This window comes from Anopheles coustani, chromosome X, assembly GCF_943734705.1.
Source record: "Anopheles coustani chromosome X, idAnoCousDA_361_x.2, whole genome shotgun sequence".
In the NCBI taxonomy this organism is placed as follows: Eukaryota; Metazoa; Arthropoda; class Insecta; order Diptera; family Culicidae; genus Anopheles; species Anopheles coustani.
The window spans coordinates 70,166-93,206 of record NC_071290.1 but is presented as its reverse complement, the minus strand read 5'-3'; the positions used below and the strand labels follow the sequence as shown (position 1 = coordinate 93,206).

The 23,041-nt window shown below is 43.7% G+C and overlaps 2 protein-coding genes across 7 annotated transcripts; both read right to left on the bottom strand.

Moving 5' to 3' along the window:
* Positions 1 to 6,616: 6,616 nt before the first annotated feature.
* Positions 6,617 to 10,549, bottom strand: LOC131269720 (interferon-related developmental regulator 2). 2 transcript variants are annotated; one of them, XM_058272212.1, is made up of 3 exons: positions 9,833 to 10,549; positions 9,620 to 9,748; positions 6,617 to 8,658 (listed from the first exon to the last, which is right to left on the bottom strand). In XM_058272212.1, the coding sequence occupies exons 2-3, from the start codon at positions 9,645 to 9,647 to the stop codon at positions 7,370 to 7,372; spliced, it is 1,317 nt and encodes a 438-aa protein (XP_058128195.1). In that variant the 5' UTR covers positions 9,648 to 9,748; positions 9,833 to 10,549; the 3' UTR covers positions 6,617 to 7,369. The 2 variants fall into 2 exon arrangements, with proteins under 2 accessions (XP_058128195.1, XP_058128196.1); XM_058272213.1 differs by having other exon boundaries at positions 9,869 to 10,549.
* A 3,378-nt stretch (positions 10,550 to 13,927) lies between these two features.
* Positions 13,928 to 22,514, bottom strand: LOC131268731 (uncharacterized). Of its 5 annotated transcripts, none has more exons than XM_058271004.1 (5): positions 22,387 to 22,514; positions 18,554 to 18,680; positions 18,237 to 18,425; positions 17,893 to 17,968; positions 13,928 to 16,038 (listed from the first exon to the last, which is right to left on the bottom strand). In XM_058271004.1, exons 2-5 carry the CDS (start codon positions 18,642 to 18,644, stop codon positions 15,927 to 15,929), a joined length of 468 nt encoding a protein of 155 aa, XP_058126987.1. In that variant the 5' UTR covers positions 18,645 to 18,680; positions 22,387 to 22,514; the 3' UTR covers positions 13,928 to 15,926. The 5 variants fall into 5 exon arrangements, with proteins under 5 accessions (XP_058126987.1, XP_058126986.1, XP_058126988.1 ...); XM_058271003.1 differs by having other exon boundaries at positions 22,465 to 22,514; XM_058271005.1 differs by lacking the exon at positions 22,387 to 22,514 and adding an exon at positions 21,903 to 21,915.
* Positions 22,515 to 23,041: the final 527 nt, after the last annotated feature.

The following is a 23,041-nucleotide window of genomic DNA, read 5'->3' as shown; positions in this document are numbered from 1 at the left end:
TAAATGGCGTACAGTTCACGATCATATGTGCTTGTTTTTTCACGCCTTGCTGCGCCTTGTATCACTGTCGACCCGGTTTCACGTCGTTAACACAAAAAGCTGCTTCCAGGCAAAAAAAAACCATGTTTCCACATCGTCGTCGTCGAATTCAGGGATGTGAATCTTCTAAACCACTTGATTTTCTTCTATCGTTGCCATGGATTTTTTATCTTCAGTCAGCCCGTCTTTGACGATTTCACTTGCGAGTGACTCGAATTTTCCGAGTTTGTTCCGTGGACGTGGGGCGGGTCAAGATGACTTCGTTAACATTTTCTTTCGGTGTCAGGGGATGTTGCGCGGGTAGATTTCGTTTCCGTGGGGGTCACCAGCTCGGATGTGAGTTTTCAGATCGTTCTTGCTGCGTCTTACTCGCCTGAAGGTCCGTTGTAAAAGAGATAGATTTTGTTGCTCGTGACACTAAACTCGTGAACTAGTGAACTAATGACTATAGTCTCTTACGGGGAACTCGTGAACATTACATTATGTTTTTTATGCATTGCGTTGTTCTGGTGTCGAACACTTGTGTGTCTACCACAGACTCTTTCATCTCCCAACGAATAATTCTGTATCGGTTTGTGCTGTAGGAACTGAACACGATAGTAAAGCAATCAATCAACTCAAGTCACTTGGACGAACATTCCAAGCAAAGTCTTAAAAGGCTTCCAGGTGATGCTGGTAAGTTGATATATACTATTCCAGGAAAACAAAATACCAGAAAAAAAGAAAAAAGAACTCGCAAACACAAATTACCAATGTTCAAAGTACAAACAAATAGCACACACATTTATTGTCATTATAAAAGGGTTAGTTTTAAGCACACATTTTGAGAGAGATAAAAAAATGAATATTTGTAAAAATGGTTAATGATATTTTCTTAATTTTTTCAAACTTTATTAGGTTTTTATTTTCAAAATTTTGTGTTAATGATATTTATGAATTCTCTTGAATACTTCCAGCGTGCAAAATCGTGCTTTCTCGTTTTGTTGTTAACATCAATTAGTTTACTAAACGAGCAAAGCATTTTGCACGCTGGGTTTGAGGCCACATTTGAGATAGATTAGATATTGTTCATTTGGTCCTCGAACATAGTGTCCAGCTCTTGGATCAGTATGGCCAACATCTCCTCGACGCGGTCCAGCACGCACGGATCGTGCATATCCTCGATGGACGGTGCCGGAACGAGGGCAGTAGCACCCGCGTCCTCTTCGCTCTGCTCCTCGGCCGGAGCGGCCATCAGCGTGTACGTTCTCTGCGGTGGCGGCTCCGTCCGGAAGGTAGTGAACGCGTGGTAGGGCCCGTCGGGCGGCGGCACTCGGTGCGTGACGGAAGCAAGCGAACGCCAGCTGATGGTCACGTACTCGATGGGCTGCGGCCATTCTACCACGCAAGACAAACGGCGGGCGGCCATCCTTCTACTGGTGATGCTCTTAATGCGCTCGATGCCCATCAATAGCTTCTTCTGGTGGCCCATCTTCACGATGCCCAGATCCTCCAAATCCTCCCATTCCAGTACCGTGACGTCCGTGACTTTGCGATACCCCTGTGTCAGGATCGCCGGCACGTACTCGTCTAATCTAAGGAAGTGCATCCATTTTTCTATAGACGCCGGTACGTGACTCGGTAAAAGGTCCGGTAATTGCAGTGCCTCAATGTGACTGCGGAGGTGACGCCGGTGCACCGGATGCTTGATGCCGAGCGCCACCAGATCAGCCGAGGTCATCCGCGTTATCGTCAGCAGATCATAGCCCTCACTCAAGAAGCGGTCAGTATACTCCTGGAACAGGATCTGCCGCAGCCAGTCGTAGATCACGTCCCTGTCGCGGTTTCTCGGTTCACAAGCGCCTGCCGGCCTTAACGGGCGCATGGCGGCTTCATTTAGTCCCACCGGAAATACCTGCACCCCCAGCGAGACAACACTTCTCGGCGGCACTACCCGGGTCGGCACTACCGGAAGCGCCACCTTCTTCGGACACGGTGGAACCCGGGTACGTTCGGGCTGATCGTTACTCAGATTGAAACGTACACGACGCATCTTCAAAAATGCAACGGTTGAAGTAGCACTGTCTAATGTCACTTAGGCACTGGCACTATGCTATCCGAAGCCAAAGAATTGATGTGGTTATCTAGGTGTTTAACTATGGAATATATCGAGGGTTTGAAATCCGTACCATCAAACGTTTTCGTGAGAAGCTAACTTGCTGCTCGCTCAACAATTTTTTACTGGAAAAGCTGTAAGGTTGGTTGGTGATAAGCTACTAACACCTAGTAGGTTCTCCTGCTGCACCCGTCACGTACGCACTGTAGCCAGTAACTGAATCAAGCTCGATCGTGTCGATCAGACTGTAGTGGCTTCACTGCGCTTCTGAATACGCGGATGCTGGCGATCTTCGGATCGATCCTCCCCCTCACCTTGTATGCAACTCGCGGAAAGCTGGCAAGATGTCGATGCAGATGCAACATATCACATTTTAGAACAACACAGCAAGTCTCCTCCCCTACCCCTACCATACCTGTACGCGTTTCCAACGCGGGAATATTTTCGCGCACATATGTGTTGCAGCACGGTGCAGTTTTTGGGGTCGGTTGAAATTGGACCTATCTCTGCATGCAATTTAGAAACCCGGGCGGCCAGGACGTGGAGGCGGTCCACGGGCCATTTTCCATGGTTCCATTTTTTCAGTCGCCGCTTCAACCGCTGCGCTTGCCGGGCGGTCCGGGAAAATCGGAACACATGTGGGTTTGCCGACAGAACAATCCCAAGTGTGCGATAGGGCAATGACTGTCCATATTGTTATATGTATTTATTTTGTACGTTCCGGGTTTTGATCTGGTTCGTTCGTTATGCTTGACTTTTTTGATAGAGGCTGTAATAATATTGGGCAGCCCTTTTGGTGGGCCACTAGGTAATGCAAAATATAAAAAAAAACACAACATTGAAAATGAAAAACAACGCCAACGTTGTACCCACATATCTTCGTTTTCATGCATATTCATGTACCAAAAGTAGCTTACCTAGCGCAGTCTTCCACTTGAAACCCTTGATATTTGAATTATAAGCGAAAAGTCGTTTCATTATCAGGAAATATACAATATACAGTTCGCTTTCGATAAACGGAACAAATTCGTTTTTTTAAGGTTTTTTAAATTTGCAGGTACCTATTTGTTTGAACTCCTAATTGTTGGTTTTACTATTGTTTATTTAATATTATGATGGTGATGATGATTATTGTTATTATTATTATTACTATCATTAATTGATTTAAATTGTCTGCCCCGAGGGCTATACAATTGTATCACAGAGACCCATTGCATAGGAAGCTAGGGAAGGATAACGTTGAGGAGGTGGGAGACGAAGAAGGATCACGACGTAGAGGACACGAAGCTGAAGCGGAAACCAACGAGGGACATGATATCCAACCTGCCACTATGCATAAATAACTCATGTATCATAATCTTCTTCTTGGCGTAACGACCTCTTGGTCATATGCCTGCCCGTTAAGGGCTTACGAGACTTTTTCCCTGTGTGTACGTGGATAGTCAGTCCTCTTGTACAGGGGAGGGTCCGGTCTCGATTGGGATTCGAACCCACGCCGCCGATGTGGTGAGCCCCGGCGCTCATGGGCCGAATTTTCTAACCGGCGCTACCGCTCGGCTGTCGCAGACCCCCCCATTTATAATAATACACCTTTTTTATGTCCACACGATCACATTGTTCAATATTAAAGCTTTGATATTTCTGTGTCTTTTTTATTATAATTTAAAAAAAGTTCGTTAATAAAAACCAGGTTATAGATAGTCATCCGTATTTAAATTTTACTTTATGCATTAAAAATAAAATTAGGGTGAAAAACTAAGGAATAAAGCATAAGTGCACTGCAATAACATTAATTTATTACGATATTGAATTACCCCGGGGCTCTCACCACTTCGACGGCGTGGTTTCGAATCCCAACCGAGACCGGACCCTCCCCTGTACAAGAGGACTGACTATCCACGTACAACAGGGAAACAAGTCTCGTAAGCCCTTAATGGGGTAGGCATGACCAAAAGGTCGTTACGCCAAAAAGAAGAAGAATTACCCGAATGTTGAAGTTAATTTATTACATTGGTGTTTTTGAATTTGAAAAACGATAGTTGATCCAAACAAACTGATCTCTTTTACTCGGGCACTTTCCGAACGCCCTAACACCCACCCCACCCCCCCTCCCCCCTACCCTCCCACTCTCACCACCCTCCATACCTAGTCAATTGACTTAACGTTTAACCTACCACTTAAAGCAGCTGAGAAAAGCTAAAAATTGCTATAAAACTAGCTCGCATTACTATAAAACTTGTTGTAAAAAAACCACCAACGAAAAAAATTTTATGTTCGCCGTTTGCGACAATTTTTCTACGCATATTCCCTGTTCATTGCCGCGACTGTCGCGACTCATCTTTATCGTGCCACTTGTTAGCCACAACAATACGCTCGGACTCGATGTATTATGTGCAGCATGTGCAGTTTCCTGGAATCGCCGCATTCATGGGCGGCATATTAAGCCGACAGCTGGTCGGGTTGTTGCGAACGACAGCTTCGGGAATATGGGTCAATACAGGCGAACCCAACGCTCAAGATCCGGTGGTCTCAAACACGTGACAAATATCTTCCATAGGAGATCTATTTCGCATTGGTATCAATAATGGACGTTGACATTACTTTACTTAAAGCTACTTTTTTTGTAGATTTTACTGTAAAGAACGTTTCGTATCCGAACCTGAAGAGTATCATTATTTACTGTGCGTACCTGAATCAAGCAGACCAGGTATAGAATGATTTTGCTTGTACCGGTGGAGGCGCATGGTACAACATCATTTAAGATAATTTAATAAAAAGTAAAATAACTGGAAAGATCTATTGTCATGTTTAGAAATGCTGTACGATGTTCTAACGTATCGCATCGGTAAACAGAAAGGAAAGATCAATGGACAAGTTGATTAAAAACAAATATTTCGCAACTTCTACCGTTTTTGAAGATTTCGTTATTCGTACGCACTTTCCATCCCATTATTATTCTACGCCATTGATCCAATTCGCAAACCGAGTTGGATAGATAAACTTCCTGAAAAGTTTAGTTTGTACATGTGCACTATCATCTAAACCGGATGATCTTGTTTTCCCTACGCAGATATTGATGCTTGCAATGTATCGCCAGATTCTGGCCGACGTTTACCGAAAGTAAAAAAAACCACAAACAATAGGAACCAAACGCACGCAAAGAAGCACGGTCGATGTTTTGACACAATGCGTCTTATGCTTCAAAGACATAGTTTCTGTTAGCGTGCAATCTGCTATACTGGACGACTGGAAGAGGTAGATACGGGGAGGCCGCACCGAAGCGCGGCGTTCACAACGGATTGGAAAAACATTATCGTGAACATCAAAGCCTTGCCTTGCGGACTCTGCAGTCGGCTGGTGTTTTGCGTGGCGGAACTCTTCGAAGAGAAGAGGATATCCCAAAATAGCATAACAACCGGACGGGGCGGATGGCATTGTGCGAATTCAGGATTGTACAGTTTAGTTTAGACAATTCGCCTCCAGATGGTTTACCGTAGAGTTTTCCACACTAGCCGTACGATAACACCACTTTGTGGCAATGACGAAAGACGGAAAAACGAATCATTGGTGATTATTGAATTTTCCGTCCTGATCATCTCCATCGGAGACATGAATGAGTGGATGCAAACGACTACAAACGGGAGCAACCGAAGAAGAGAAACTCGGCCGAATATTAGCGTGCGGAGTAGTACATTTGATCACAACATCGTCCAATCAGCTTCCGAGAGGATGGATCAACAGCCATACGCATGCGTAAGCGTAGGTGATTTTTCATTTTTCGCGTGGGGAAACTCATTCGCTAAGCAACCCTTCGCTACTCGCTACGTTGGGTTAACGCAGCCTACGTTTCCGGTGCATTTTTGCTGCTCATGTTGTCTCTTCTGTCGTCTACGGAATCCTCTTCCTTTCCTTCACGCATCAGGTACCTGCTAGACAGCAAAGAAACCTAGACTGAGAGCAAGAAAAAGGAGACAGCTGCTACGGCCACGGTTGTCGATGTAATGTACCATCACGCCCGCCAGTGTGAATTGGCGAATTGTGATGAAAACATAGAATTTCCTGCCACGGGAAGTTGAATGTGCTGAGGGCAAACCTTCAGCCCGATACCGCATAAATGAAACAGGCCGGCTGCACTGGAAGATTTTATTATCGTCATAAAAAATGCGATGACAGTTGAACGCATTTCTCAAAAAGAATGCTCAATTGTTTTTACATCTTACCCGCACAACTAGTCTAGTTGGTCGTCTAGAAGATTTACTGAAGGAACTGAATAACATGCGACCATCAATTAATATATTGGCGTCGGCTAATGTACCAACTGCCGCTAAACTACCCGACAAGGCGTCAACATATTTTTTAAAGAACTTACCTGTGTCACGTTACAATGAATCTTATGTAGTTTTTTTTATTTTATCACCGATGTAACTGATTTAGGATGGGGTGCATTTGCATTCACCCTATATTTGACTCCGGCAAGTTTGCAACGAACTGAATTCTCCTGGCGTGTTGCGTAATACAGCCGATTACATACCATTTCTTTTAGGAAAACATGTTGTCCAAAATCAAGGTGCGTAGAGTGGTTCAAAATAAATTATCTCAAATTCAAATTCCGTTAGATAAGCTTCATTAAGCATTCTTTTATACATTTTTATGTTTTTACGCGTCTGCCGTATGTTTTCCTATAAATCTTATGCTTTAGTTTTACACACAACTTCGGTTGAATTACGATCGTGTAGAATGCTGCGCATTGTGTAGTTTTATTTACAGAACGTTTATTTTTTTTTTCATTTGCTTCAACCGAATCTGAACTAACGATGATTTTAAGGAAGCTCACGCGTTTCCTAGGATACACTTTAATGCAGTGTTTGGTGTATGGATATTGCATCTAGCACACATTTCTTCGTCCATACGAATGTCACACATTGTCGGTCGTAGAAGACTTTAGCGTATGAATAAGTGAGGCTTAACATTGTTACCGATGCAGCAAGAGTACCCGGGATGATGTGCATTTGCTTCGAGGAATCAACAAAATAACAACTAATTTACGTAATCTTTCGCGCAATAACTTGGCATGAATTGTTGCAGATAAGCGGAAAACGTATGGTAGGCAAAACAAACACGGGGAAAACACAACTATCTAGCAACGCTACTGCTACCGAAGAAGGAAAACCTGGACGATGCCCCTCTGCTATTTCCCTATTGATAAGTCGTCGAAAGGACAGCAGCAAAAGATAATCAGTTGATGGCAAACGATCGCTTGTCGCGATTTTTGCTGCGTGAAATCGTGCGCGCCTTAAAGGCCGCCGCGTTGAGGAATCGCTGCTCGGCCTTGACTGTCTTGCGCAGGCGCTCCGGTTCGTCAATCTTGGCGCCCAGTTGCAACACCTCACGCACGAACAGGTTCTCCCCCAGGTGCACGTTCATCCCGAAGCCGAGCGCATTCCGCAGACAGGTATACTGGTGGTGAATGGCCCAGCTGTTCAGCAATAGCGTCTCGCGCCCGAACTTGATGCTGATCTCCGGCGAGACATCTTCCTCGAGGTAATGCAGCACGTCGCGGAAGGTAGCCCGCTGCACCTTGCGGTCCCGTTTCGCTCGGTACTTGTGCGCATCGGTGGCCAGCTTCTGTGTCGCCTCGATCACATCCGTCAGCTGGTCATCAAGGAACTCGTCGTCGTGGTGGCGGCCAAGCTCGAACAGAAGCGCGATTATTTCGCCGGCCACCATTCGCACGTCCAGGTGCGGACTCTGTAGCATTCCAACCAGATTGTGCACTGAAGGTATAATGCCGGTCCCGGTTGTGGCCAATGTCACCACTTCGGATGGCGGTAGCAATGTCAACAGCAAGGCCCACGCGCTCAACGCAGCACTGTGCAGGGCGGCGGCTTCTGCATTCGCGTTGCTTGGGCTGTTGTCGCCTTTCAGATAGCTGCCGGTGAAGATGCTCTGTAGCGTCTTCATCAGCGGCAACACTTCACCCAAATCGTCCACGCCAACGAAGCATAGCAGTCCGAGCGCAGCGCAACACTTGGCGCGCGCATCGTACGCCGACGCACCATCCTGCGCCGTGGCAAGTAGGACCGGCTTCAGCACCCTCACAAGCGTGCCGATGTCCTCGAGCGCCTCGATCTGGATCACCAGCAGTGGTATAATGCGTGCCGCCCACGCCTGCTCGACGCCTTTACCGCGCCGCAGCGACTTCTCCACCGCGTCCATTAGCGTCACCTTGCGGTCATCGATGAATTCAGGGATGTAATGGTGTACCAGGACCTCGTTGATCGTCTGGAACGCGTTGATACGCGTCTGTAGCGACTTGTCCGACGCGTTCTCGATTGCCTGTAGCAGCTTCTCCTCGTACTTTTCGAATCCATTACCTCCGCTGCTACCGTCGTCACCGCCGTCCTGGCTACCGCTGTGTCCTCCGTCTCCATTCTGTGTTTCCGAATGACAGGAATACGTGCTAGCATTATCGTTCCACGTGTCGTCGTCAGACTGATCGTTATTCTGCTGCCATGTGTCGGCGGCTGTGGGTAGTGACGAAAGCGAAAATTAAAAAAAAAACATATATTTTTCTGTACTTTTAATTCCTGCAAAGTGAAATTCACACATATGCGATACAATTGCATCTTACTTTGTTTCACATTGCTCTTACAAAGGTTCTTCTCTAACATATCCTAAACCTATCAAGAGTAAGTCTTTCGAAATCGTTCAATTGAATTGAAATTTGCTTCCCTACCAAGATAGGATTTTGAACTCTAGCTGAGTCTATTGCCTATAATCAACGAATAAAAAGATGAGTTGAAACTGCTCACAAGATTAGTACATGCTTACTTCACTGGTGTGAATTTTGATCCCTCAAAAAAAGTCTCGTTCGGACATGTGAACGTGTGGAAAAAAGGATAAGTGTACCCGTACCGTGAGACGTACTACCCTGCGATTAAATACGACAAAGTTAAGAATATTCTCGCACAACATGACACGAACTGATTGTTCGCGTTTTGAAACTAATTGAGCTCGATTAACTTAACTAACCGTAAACCAACGGCACTATTTTGTTTAAATATAAGTTTTGCTATAATAATAATAATATTGTTGGAGCATAGTCTGCCCCTTAGTTCAAACAATATACATAAGCCAATATCCAAATCAAATGAGCATGACTTAAATTCACAACGCACAGACTTGATGGGTGTTCTATTCTTTTTGTTTCACCCTGCTCGGACCTGGATTGCAAAAGGTGTATATTCCCAATCAAACATGAGCGGATGGTGAAAGGAAATGTTATCAGTTTTAATTGCGAAGCAAAATATTTTAAAACATATTACATATTGCAGTGTACCTGGTCCAAAACTCATGCAATACTTTTCAAGGACAGACCAGCACAATGGAAACGAGGTGCGCGAACGTACCCACACAAGCGAAGCACACAGCTGTTACTAGAGCTGCACATGGTCGTCACATGCAGCTACGCAGCAGCACACTTACCTGACTGTTTTTTCCGGTTTCGTGGCATGATTGATGGCGATCGAGGTTACGTTTGCCACCAGGAAAAGCTTCCGCAGCTACTTTCGATTCCACAAAGGTGATCGGGGATTTTTGACTTCGTCGATGAGCCTGTAGAATGAGAAGGTTACAGATTAAAATTGATCTCAATTTCGAACAATTTTCGCCATCGGCACACCACAAACACACACTTACACATGCACGTTTGCGATTGAATGAGTCTAAAATTACCCTTTTTCCACTCCTCGGGAAATGAATGAAAATGAAAGGAGCAATATTCCTCTAGCTTTTCGTGTGTCTTAACGGTACCACTTGCGGGAAATATCAAACTGGCTGTGGCTTTTGCACACGCTACTTGCGTTTAGGATGTGTTCTGATTGCTATGTGAATGTGCTAGCTTTCTCTGGCTGCTATATGTGATTTAGCAAACTTAGCTTGGTTGCCAAACGTGTGTGCAAAACAATAGTTCACCCACAACATACGGGGGTAACACACATTAGCTCTGCCGTCTGCCACTGAACACTTTTTTCTATTCCTCTCCGCGTACCACTGATTTACTTTTGCACTTGTTAATCAGAAGTGCCACCGTTAACTGCACCAACGCTTGTAACGTGGTCGTAATCAGGAGCGTTTCCCTTTTATAAGACAGTTAACAATTTCGACACCGCGCGCAAGCAACAATGGGGCTGTAATACATTGAATTTGGTCACCAACACCAATTTCGCGCGAAAACTGCAACAGCAATGAGTAATTGTCGTGGGCAATGTTATGAAATAATGAACTGTGCATGATGTACGGAAATCCAAGACCTTCGCTGAAAAACTGATCCAACCCTTAGGAAATTACTGCCGCACCGTGAGTCGCGCGTTGATCAATGCGGAGGCGAAAAATCAATATGCCTCGTGACGAATGAACGACAATACCAACATACCTGCCATGCGCGATGCCACTGTCAGATGGTGCTGCTGGGTGGTGTTCAAGATTACTGTAGCTACGATATAGTAACCTTGGTGGTGTCATCGCTTTATACCCTTAATACCCTTATTAGACGAGGAATATTTCTGTCCGTCGATTTTGAAAGATAGTGTCAAATGGCCATTGACAGCAATATTGCTGTCAGAAAATCGGAACCTGGCATGACCGGTTCCGATTTTCTTTCGACTACCCGGTTGACAAAAATTCAAATTTTTTGCAGCTGTCATGTAGTACCAGCAAGTTTTTCCATGGCAGGTTCCTGGGACTCTTGCTGGAACTACATACCCAACGAGAAATTTTGGCGTTATTTTGGGGTAAAAGAATTCTCTTGAGAACTGATCGCTCTTCTTTTGAGAATTCTTTTACCCCTTCTTTTGCAGCAGATTTCCTATGCAATTTTGGATGTAAAACACTTTTGAAAAGAAGGGTAAAACAATTCTCTTAATACTTGCGGGACACCGCAAAAGAGAACAGTTTTGACAACGTGACTGTGCAACGTGTTTATAACACCTATTTCTGACTATACGCGCAAAAAACGTATACCCATTCGTAGTAGATTATATGAGCTGGGTTCAGGATATCTTTTCTTTCCAAAAATAATTATTTTAATGCAGGAAAAAATTTTTGATTGTTTTATTATTTTGATACATCGATAATATTATATACATATAGTCCGGTTCGGAAGGCAATCAGGGGAAATGTTCAGAAATCGTCCGACGCCTAATCTGGTTCGTGCTGGCAAACAGCGACCACGGATCGTAGCAGGCTCCTTCGATGTACGATGTGCAGCACAACTCCGTCATGCCCAGTGAAAACACGTAGAATGCATTCATGTTTATTTCAAGCCGCTTCTTCCTCCTTGTCGAGACACTGAAATGTGTGAAAAGTGCAGAGAAATCATCATCAGTAAGAACTCTCTGCTGTGGGTTCTTACACACGTACTTACTGTCTGGTGCGAGTTAACCCGGCCCCGGTTAACCACCCTGAGTCGGTCGATCCAAGCGCTGCTATCGGACACGGGCCACCGATGCTATGTTACACCCGGTAACAACCGATGATCGCCGCGATGTCCAACCGACACCGACCAACTATTAACACTGAGTTGCAGTTTCGGCGCCTGTCGCTAAGGGTCATCGTCTCATCCTGTTTCCTTTCCTGCCCTTTTCCTACCATGTTTCATGATGTTGTTTAACACATTGTTTAATAAACTTCACTCCGATTCCGACACCCAAACCCGCGAAAGCGTTATTCTTAACTCGCAGCTAGTTGGCCAGACTTGCACAGTCAACAGTAAACAAACAAAGGTTTGGCAGCCAGTACCTCCTTCCACTGCGGTGCCTCCGAAAAAAAAATATTGGTAGGTTATGAGGAGTCCATGCCTACCAAAAATACACTTGGCAAGGTTCTTTTAGGTAGGCATGTATACCTTTGGTAGGAACGTGCAGCAAGGTTCTCCTTAGGTAGTACCAGCAACAATGTCAATTTCTGTCAACCGGGTAGTATTTTTATGTCAAAGTGGCGATTTGTTTACTTTTTGCTCTGTTGTTTGCAACAGATTTTTTTCGTTACTCTTGGTTGAAAAAAACGCTAAATTCAAACATGAAAATGATCAATCAACTGCAAAACACATTTAGTAGAACTTTTCGTTATTACACGAGCGGACAGCATTTTTATGTCAAAAGCCAATTTTGGCAGGTAAATACTGGGCAAAGATGACAGAAAAAGCCCTCGTCTAATAAGGGTATTTGAGGAAGGGGATCCGCGACAGCCAAGCGGTAGCGCCGCTTCGAGTAATGCATGTAGTGTCTTCTTCTTCTTCTTCTTCTTGGCGGTAGCGCCGCTTCGAGTAATGCATGTAGTGTCTTCTTCTTCTTATTCTTGGCGTAACGACCTCTTGGTCATGCCTGCCCATTAAGGGCTTACGAGACTTGTTTCCCTGTTGTACGTGGATATTCAGTCCTCGCGTACAGGGGAGGGTCTCGGTTGGGATTCGACCCCACGCCGTCGAGGTGGTGAAGCCCCGGCGCTCATGGGCCGATTTTCTAACCGGCGCTCGGCTGTCGCGGACCCCTCTATGTGTAATGCATGTAGCGTATGAAAATTATTAATCCGATCAATTCTTAGCGAATGCTGGTTGAATGAGTCAGCGATAGAGAGCATAACAAACAGCAAAAGCAGATAATAGATCAATCCGCTGCTAGAGGGAATCGAAGTAGCAAGGAGAATGAATCGGAGAAATAAGATCTTCACTTTAAATGTTTATGTTTGGATTCATGCAGGTTTGGTATGCTTTTACTTTTCTGTGGAGTTTTTGCTTCTTTAGATCTTGACGGTACCAGTTTTTGGTATGGTACGCTGTAATTTAGTCCCGCGGGGAAGATGCACCAAATAAACACCGCGCTTTTTTAAAACCTTCCAACGTAAAATTAAGTTCCGTTCTTAAACCACGAAGTACCGAGGTCGTATCGTTCACAGTCATTCTGGTGTGGGTTGATGTAAATACGATTCAGTGAGCAGTTTTTCATCCACACGACTAATATTTTACATGAATATTATTCGTAGAGTTTGAATTTCCCGGTCAGTAAAACATGCTTATTTACTTACAATAAAAGGAATCAGATGCATAATACGAAATAATGACCCCAAGTAACATTTTAAGATTTATCATGGTTCTAACGATGTTGTTAATGCTTATCATTAAACCTCATCTGAAGAGTAAAAATCGTAAATACTGTGGTAAACCCTTTATAAAACCGTTTTAAGTGTAAGAGGGCCCACACAGAACGTTGTCAAAACCATCCCTTGGAACCTTTTCTAGACTAAAATTAATCATAGCGAGAGTACTTAACATAGCCCGTAGAACCTCCTTAAGTGCACAATAAATCCATTCATTAACACCAAAGTAGTTGTTGCTATTGACAGATTTCGGGGACAGTTTCTGGAGAATGGAAACTGTGTTAATAATCGCTACTGATATTAACGCTACTGTCTATGACCAAAAGAATCTACAAATGGTCTGTCACATAGATAATGTGTCACAACCCGGGTATGTTTTTCGAAGATGTATCTTTTGAGCACGAAACTACATTTTTCAAAAGATGAATCTGTTACTCCTCCATTTCACAGTGTCCGTCAATTTGAAGACACTAGCTTTGAAACATTATAGCTTTGTATAAATTTTGTTGTTCACAAGGATATTTTCAAACTAACTTTTTATTTATATTCTCCATATAATTCAATTGACAAATTACATACATTTCGGACTGGTTAATGATTAAAGGTCAAATATTATTTAATATTCTGTTCATGTTTCTATTTTGTTTTTTTTTGTTCTTTTGGTTGATTCAGCTCCAGATATATTTTATTTCCGTTAAGTTACACAAAGTATTGAACGAGCATTCGCGCCAAAATCGCATGATATGGGGCACACATACGCTTCAGCTTGTGAGCAGTTGCTTTCGTCTTGTTTTTTAGTATCTGTGTGTATTTTTGTATTTAGTATGTTAGGAAAATACCGAATTTGAGTTGTTTTTGTTTTTCCTTTTTCTCAATCCGCATTTCAAAAGCATCTCATAAGACCTTTTTGACACCCGTGACCAAGTTAGTGTTCGAAGTAGTGTTTTCGTGCAGATTTTTCTTCTTATTCTTCACTTCATTTATTCCCGCTATTTTTGATCGTCGTGCCTTTCATAACGTCCCTGGTACGCGGAGAAGAATCTTTTTGGCGCCCATTTTGAGAAACACCCCGAATGTATCCACTTCCCGGGTTTAAGGGTACTTTCGGATTTTGGGTTCTAATCTCGCACACGGGACGACGAGGTACCTACATTAAATTGTCGGCCAAACAGTCGTTGGCTAGAACGCAAAAAATCATAAAAAGCAGGACAAATATGGACCTGTCGTAAAAACGGGTTTAACATAAAAACTGTATGCAGCTATAAACGGAGAGAAAGTTTGAACTTTGCAACAATACATTCAATCGTCGCTTTTCATCTCGCACCCTATCTTACCAGTGTGCAAGTATGGTGTGCGCTCAACAGACCCGTCGGTAAATTTTTAGACTTTTTATGCACTTCTACATGTGTGTGTGTGTGTGTGTGTGTGTGTGTGTGTGTGTGTGTGTGTGTGTGTGTGTGTGTGTGTGTGTGTACGTGTGTACGTGTGTGTATGTGTTTTTTTGTGTGTCTATATTCGTGTCTATTGGTGTGTCTGTAAGTGGTTGATGTTTTCACGTGCCGGGTCGAAGCATGACGTGTTTGCTCCGTTGCATATTGGTGCTCACCAATAATACCTTCAATTCTGATACTGTTTTATTTCATTTGTTTTTACCATTTCGCTTCACCTATTACTTCATAAACTTTACCACTCCTTAATTTTTCTATTTTTACCTACGTTTTATGTTATGTTTCCATCGTTACTTTTCTGTTGTTATGTATCCCTCCACACTCTTTCTCTCCTTGGTTTTAGAAATTGTTTATGCAAATTAAAAATAAAAATAATACACATTAACGTTCGTCTCCTCCACTTTGATCTCAAATTTGTTAGTAATTTCGCATTGTTGGACTGATGTTTATGTATGTAACTTTTTTTTATCGCTGCAGATGCAACTGTTTTTCGATTAGTTTTCCTCCTATCTTTTCTTCTTTCTCTTTTCCTCAGTTTTTTAATAAATTTGTCTATTCACCTTTCACATTGGCTGTGCACTTCTAACCCTTTTTTATTTTAATTGCTGAATTCCCTCCCGTTTCGTTCACCACTATGAACCGTGCAGCGAGTTGCACAATGTTTCCTCTTTCATAAGTATTCATACATTTACACTTATAGACATCCACTCGAAAGTACTAAGCTTCCGTTACACTTTTTAAATATCTATAAATTTCATTCCATTTAACTCCTCCTCCCTTATTCCTCTTTGCATGTTTGTATGTTTATTTCTATTTTATTTTTAGATGTTCCTTTTTTGCGGATTTATTTAACATTCACGGTATGCTGCCCTTTCCCCCTTTTTTGTTGGAAAAGTTTTACAAGAGTTGGTACGCTCGTGGCGCACGGTGTCAAGATGAGGAGGGAAGGGGGATGGGTGATAGAGTTTGATGATAGCAGACAAGAAAAATACTACAATCCATGGGTTAAAGTGATCGATAGCAGTGGGGGTAAGATTGTTGCATCCACCTAAGTGTTGAAACTACGAAACCGAGGAACATTATGATCGGAGGTACGGGGGAGCCAGATTGGTGGTAATTATGTAGCTCGAATTGCACCGGTCGCCTGAAACAAGCTAACTTCCAATATGACAAAGCTACCGACCCAGGCCTTAGTGGAGCGTCGTGTAGAGTGGCTTCGTCTCCGGCTCGTATTCCATTTCCTGCGGAAACACAACCTGGCTAGGCTTGTCCTTGAGGTACAACCCGTAGCGCGAAGGGTATCTGTTCGTGTCCCGGCAGCGTTGGTGGAGATTCATGTTGCGGGGTTGTGCATAAGGTTTATTATACCGGCCGAGAGCAGGAAAGCATTGGGAAAGTGATAAAAACAGATATAAAATGTTAGGGCATGTTGTTTCGGTAATTGAATTCTTAGCCCTGATGATGCGCGTGTCCTTCTTTTGCTTTAACGGGCCGCTCGGGCCGTCGCGTTAGTTTTTGTTCGCGCATCGTCGGGCCGTCCCATCAGTTTTTGTTTCGTGTTCGATCCTATAATCATTTTCATGCGCCAGCGAAAGCCGACGATTTTTGCATGATTTCATTTTTTTTTAATTTATAGTTACATTTGGAACTCGCCAGAATATCTTTTCTTTACGGGTTACGCGTTCGCTGATGCATATTTCCGAATGTGGGAATGTGTATGCGTGTGCATTATAGTTGATACTCTATTCAAAACACAAACAGTTTGAAGTGAAGAAGGCAACCAAAGCGGACCTGCTTTAGCTCAGCTTAGGCATCGCACTTCTCCGTAGTGATCGGGCGAGGGTAGACATTAAACTTGATTAAATCTACATGTTTTGTCCTTTACTGTACCAGGGTTTTTAAAACTTTTTCCCAAAGGTTATATTTCCACAATTTCAACAATGAATATCCTTAATGTCTTAGTACAAAGAAACTCCTGCAATATTGTGTTAAGGTTCCAACAAAGAGGCAACCAGTATCAATGTAATTTTAGTTATTGTAAGTAAGCATGTGAATTTAAGAATAATTAATATCCTCTACTACTACTACTACTACTACTGTCCTTTACTGCTTCTCTTTTCCCATTTGACGACGGTCCCAGTAGAGGGTTGTCGACTGGGACCGTCGTCAAATCGGCTCCGAAAAGTCGGAAAATATGTCGAACGAGGAACTTCTCCGAAACATTGGAAATTGCAATCTACAAAAGGAGGAAACAGAAACAGCAGGAGACATATGTGAAGAATAAGCACCTAAATTTTGAATCTCTGGCACAAATTCAGTCCCGTGAAGCGAACGGCATGAGAATTGTCTTATCCAATGAGGAATATTTTCATTCCCTCCATGTAGCGTTCTCACCGTTGCGGATGAACGTGCGGCGTCGGTCAAGTTGAAGGTAGAGAAAGCTTGCGAAATGATATCAGAGATTTTCACACCAATATCGGAACTTTAGGATTGCCTTTTGCGATCGAGGATTTCTACACCGGCGTAGCCTGCTTTTGACATGCTCGTGAAAGCGAGCGCAAACTATCCCTAAATACCGATTAAATGTGCATATTTTGGAGCCTTCTCACGCGTGTGCATGTGCGTATGGTCGAAATCAGCAGGATGACAATCGGATGATTTCCGACTCGGATGCGGCCTACGTACTCTCGCTTTTGTGGAAATTCCGTCGCGCTTCCTCCCAACTATCGTTATGCATTTACTGTTCCTCCCTACCTACATACTATCAACATCGCCGGCGATGGCTGAAGTTAAATTAAATTAAAAAATTAAATCTCCGGACTCTAGAAGGTAGGTCTTAAGGCCCATTGGAGTCTAGACGGTAATGGACAGATTGAATGAAGTTCGTCAATCGTATCCGATCTCGTGCGGGACATGCACACATGAAATTGTTTCATTTCCGCCTTTGGTGCAAACCGAAAGAGTATGGTTCCGTTTCTCGGGGTAGCCAGTATGGCAGAAGCCAAGAATACCATTTCGATAACTTTTCGGCTACGGGACGGCATGACAAAAAGCTCGCACCCAACCCCACGCAGCAGATAACATTTGCTTATAAAAAGGCGATTAAACTACGCATCCCGTTTTTGCTCGGTGTTCTCAGAGGTTTCCAATCATTACCTGCGGTCGATATCTCGCATTCGCTCCAGATGATCAGCCCAGGCCTTCTCGGCATCAGCCAGTCTGTTTACGCTTGCTGCAGAGCGAAAGAGAGAAATAGAAGAAAAGGAAACACCACAAACAGATTTTTAGATCACTTCAATAATCGAGCCGCATTGCGGGAGCATTCAAATTTATCGCAATATGATTAACCTTTTATCCATTAAAATTCGATACAGAAATAAACGTAGTAAAAGCTGTTTCATTGGGAAACAGAATGCAAAATAATTAAGTTGAAATGCAGAATGCAGAATGCAACATAATTAAGTCATTGCACTTCGCTCCCCACGTGATCCGGTACGTACGTGCTCTCTGCGAACGCGTGTAATGATGGTCGTAGATCGGTCGGGGCGAGTAGCCGTAGGTTTCCCGGTGGACCGGCAAGTAGTGGTAGCCGGGCGAGTTGATGCGGCCGGACGCGGTGTCGGGCTCGTCGAACAGCAGGATTGGTCGCCGGTAGGACGGCGTGTCGTGTGCACGAATATCATCAGATCCTGCGGCATCCAAGGTAAAGCAAAAACCACAAATCGGAACGTACATTTATATTTATACCGATACCGAAAATCCGCTCAAATATGTTTTCGTGCGATATAAGAAAATACACATAACTTACAACACTTACCCTTCAAGGATCTGATGTATGACTGCCAAAACTTGGCCTTTTTGTTTGGCGTCTCGTTCATGCCAATCATAGCAAGGTGGTTCTTGAACATTTTGAATGTGTGTTCTAGTCGATATTGATTCGTTTGCTACAGGGGATCGAAAAGAGATGTAAACTGTAGCAAGGAAGCGAAACTCATCACACGGCAATTCTACGATGAACCGGTCTTTCGAAATGTGCTTTAATGATCTACCATGCTTTGATCAGCAATTAAATTAAATATAGTCCTTCCATACTCCACCCAGCACGTTCTATTAAGCAACGGCATCGGATCGGGTCTCTTATCATATGCATGATGTTTTCAGTTTCAACCGCAACTTTGTTGAGCTGAACTGGATACCATTCAAACAATTTGAACCCGTTTTCCTTGGTGGTTATTTGAGCTGCGTAGTGGATCAATTCGAATGAAATGCATGTAGCTTATTGTTTCCAACGCTACAACGTGAGATTTAAAAAAGATACATTAAAAAGCAGAGTAGCAGGCATTGCAGGCAGAGAGTGTGCCAACGACAACACAAATTTCGGCAATAACAAATTAACTTTTTTTCACGAAATTAAATCCTCTGCTACGTTTGAAATTAATGTTGGTGCCAGTCGTTTGTGACATGAAATGAGATGAGATTATTCATCATTGAATTGTTTTTCTTATTTAGGTAGCTGCTCAGTAAAGACAGTTTGAAATCGTCGAAACTACAAGCAGCCTATGGCCTATAAAATGACTTGCGACTAGCGGGAGAAAAATTGTGCTGTCGATTGCAACATCTAAACATTATAATTTGCTTGACCATTTTTTTCTCGTCCGTTCTCCACAACGATATGCATTCCTGGTTCATTGTTTTACGGTACGCTTTTGTTCACAGCCATGCCATATGCACGCACAATACACACACATAAGAACTAGAACGCCTTGATACACGATGGAACAGAGCATGTCTTATGACCGCATAGGGGCAGTAAGTTTACAAAATAATTACGCGCGAACTCTTTGACCTTCAGTCATTTCAACAAATCCCATCTTTTTCGCCAAGAAAAACCCAAAGGATGTACAATTGAAATATATTATGTTTTATCCCAGCCGGCCTAGTATTCAAGAGGTTGGCGTAGCTCCTGCAAGAAACACACTCAAGATTTCTGTGCCAGAAACCAACCCTGGTCAGTATCACCATCCGCAAGTTAGCTGCGAATCTTGGGGTTCGAAAATATTGCTAAAAATAGATGAAATTAAACGTATCCGGAGGTTCATGCGCCGATCGCGCGTTTCGAGTCGAGTGCCGATGCGAGGAGAAGACGATTCGCAGATGTCTGCGCTGGAAGTCATTGTAAAAAAGGATTCCCAAGCTTTACAGCAAAAGTTCCACTTACACAAGAAACTAGTAACATGAGTGTATGAGTACACCAAAATTGGGACGGCGTTCCCGCATAATAAAACGAACTTGTCTTGAAATCGCAAAACTTCACTTGAATGTACAAACACCGAATAAGCACTGAAGAAACCGCAGAAAGATAGGAAAAGCTCAACTCTAGAACTCAAGATACAAATGCACTTGATTCTGAAAGGGGATAACCGCAGACAAACGCACTGCACACTGCCGCCAGTCTCCAGAAAAGTTGGTGTTTGATAGTTGTTCGTACCTGTGTGTATGGTTCGGTTGCTCGCAATGTCGCCTTCGAAAAGCGAACACCTACTTCAGCTTAGGTAAAGTAATGTCGAGGAATACGATCGTTGTCGCCGGGGCGTTCTCTGCTAACTGTGATCAGGTAGGACCAGACTGGTACTGGCTGGCCTACCGGGCATCTAATACGATGCCACCTACATCCACTCTATCCCGCTACACACACAAGCAGAAGTGGGAGAAAAGCCGGCCCAAGGCTACCCTCTGACCAGTCTAAATTTTGCATTGGAATTGGGCTTGCGGTCTTAGTAAGAGGGTGGTGCGAGCAGGGAAAAATCATTTCCATATTATCCACCCGCCAGTCATTTGTGTATATGAATGTGTGTGCAGACGTGCGTTGGAATCGCAGTATGTTTTCCTCATCGTGAAAATGGCATGGCCGTGGAAAGATGTATTTATAGCATCAGCATCACCATAATCATCTTCTAGATGGTGCAGTGCTAGTCCTACCTTCGCACGTGGCCACGCGATATACTCCACGAACGGGTGGTCACATTCCTCTGGACGTTGGTTGGGTGTGTTTGGGAGTATGTGTGAGCAACTGATGACATCACATTCGGTCGAAGGGGAGAGAAGTCTTACCATACTAAAATACCACAATTTTCCTGCTGCGCCACTCCCCAATCATTTTGCTTTCACAAGCTGCCTCCCTCGGTAGGTTACGGGTGGCGGTAAATGTTGATCTCATTCACCTCAACCTCCACCACTACCCAGATCCTGGTTTTCCCCCTGTTCAACATTTTCTGCCTGAGCTGCTGAAACTACCTGGTGGCCAGATTTGACCACCGGGGGTGTTCTATAGCTCGCCGAAGTAGTGTATTACCGTACAAGAGAATGCCCGGTCTAATGCAACTGATTCACGCCAAGCGCAATACTACTACCTCGTGGCAGTCATTCATTTAATTTCAACTCACTAGGCAAGCTCGGGGAATACAGTTCCACCAAATTCTGTGGAATTCTAGGTCATTTTTTGACACATACTAACGTTCGAGGTACGTCTAGGCAGGATATGGAGTATCGGAGGACGATCAGATAACTATGTACTGGTTGAATTGATTTATTTTTCCCGAATTAGCGTTGTGTCGAAGGTACGTGGTAATAGCAGAATCTGGAACAAAATCCAAACGTTTCAGAGATTTCTAGACACCATGAATTTAACCCCTTGTTCTAAGATAGGATTCTGCTCTAAGGTTAATTGTATTATGGGGGCAAATTTCGAAACATATACGCTAGTTCCTTGATTTGCCCCGGATATTTGCAAATCCGACCCTGAACTATGGCGTGTGATGTTGGTCGTCCCCTTTTCGTCAAACGACGGCTTTAGCCACGCGCATGTCCCCCTTGCTGTGGCAGCCCGATCGAAATAACAACCAGGCGGTCGGTGGCAGCTATTTTTGGATCGGGTTTATCCAGGTCCAACACGGTCGATGTTGAGATAACTATGCACACATCAGACGTCGGCCAGGATAGATGTTGATGGTTGGATGGATTTCTTGAACACTCCAGAGAGCTTAACGGCGGAAGGGCAATAGATAGTGTCCCAGAGACTGAAGTAAACCATTCAGATCCAAGAGATTAGGGGCATCAGAGCACTCCAGCTGGTCAATGAAAACGGGTTGATAGGGGTGATGGATTACCGGTTGCGCAAAAGATGTTGTAATGGTTTCTGGTCAGCATAAGAAAGAAAAACTTCCGGGAGCCAATACTTCAAGGACATTGCAAGACACTCCAACGCTAGTAGATGGAGTTCTAACTGCAACACATTAATATTCACTCCCACAATGACTCACGGTCAAACACACATACACACACGGACATAACTACACAAAAGTTGCAGCAGTGTTAGTATCCAGTACAATTGTCTCACCAGGCATCCCTAAAGAAACAAAAATTACGTAAAGAAAAGATCTTCAAGTAACACGGAAAAGCGAATGATAATTAAAAATGGTTTCTAAACAACCTCTACAGATTCCGATACCACCTGAGGAAAGATATGCCTACTTCAACAAAACTATCACTTCAATTACTACCAACCAAGAACACAATGTTTCATACCAAGAAATCGGGTAGCCCTTTCTTAAGTACCGCTAAGATATTCTGAATTTCACGAATGATTCGCACCTCTGGAAGAAAGTATCGCGTGGTAGGGGAAGAGGTACGGCGTTTGGTGGTAAGCGAGCGAACGGTTGGAAAACTCACTGTCAATATGGCAATAATGCGCACTTATCAGGTGGTCGGACACCCTGGTTGGAACGATTCTATCGTAATACTGATCGAAATCGACGAACGACGCCACGAAGTAAATGTAGAACTCACCAGCTGAAGGGAAGAAAAGTATAAGGAAAGAAAGAGGAAGGGAAGCGATGATCAACCTCACCGAATGTCTCGCGTGCTCTAGATGGTTCGCATTATGGACACTCTCCCCTCACCACTCTCCGATCCCTAGTTTATTGCACTCCCGCTTAAACCAAGCAGCTTCTTTCGATCTTTTAATCGTACACTTTCTCTCTTTCTTTCATTCAATGTCGAAGGAAAAATGCGCCTACGTTCGGGAGTATATATATGTGTGCTATGTGTGCTATGTGGGAATGTTCTAGGATACCTACGGGATGATATATTAACAGGGCCTGGTGGGCAAGGAGTATGCGAGGCGTAACACGTGCGCATTTGACGGTTGGTCACGAAGCATTTGCCAAATGTTGTATGTGTGTTTGTGCGTATATGAAGGCGAGAGAGCTAAACGCTATTGTGCAACGGTTGTTATACTTCTACAAGT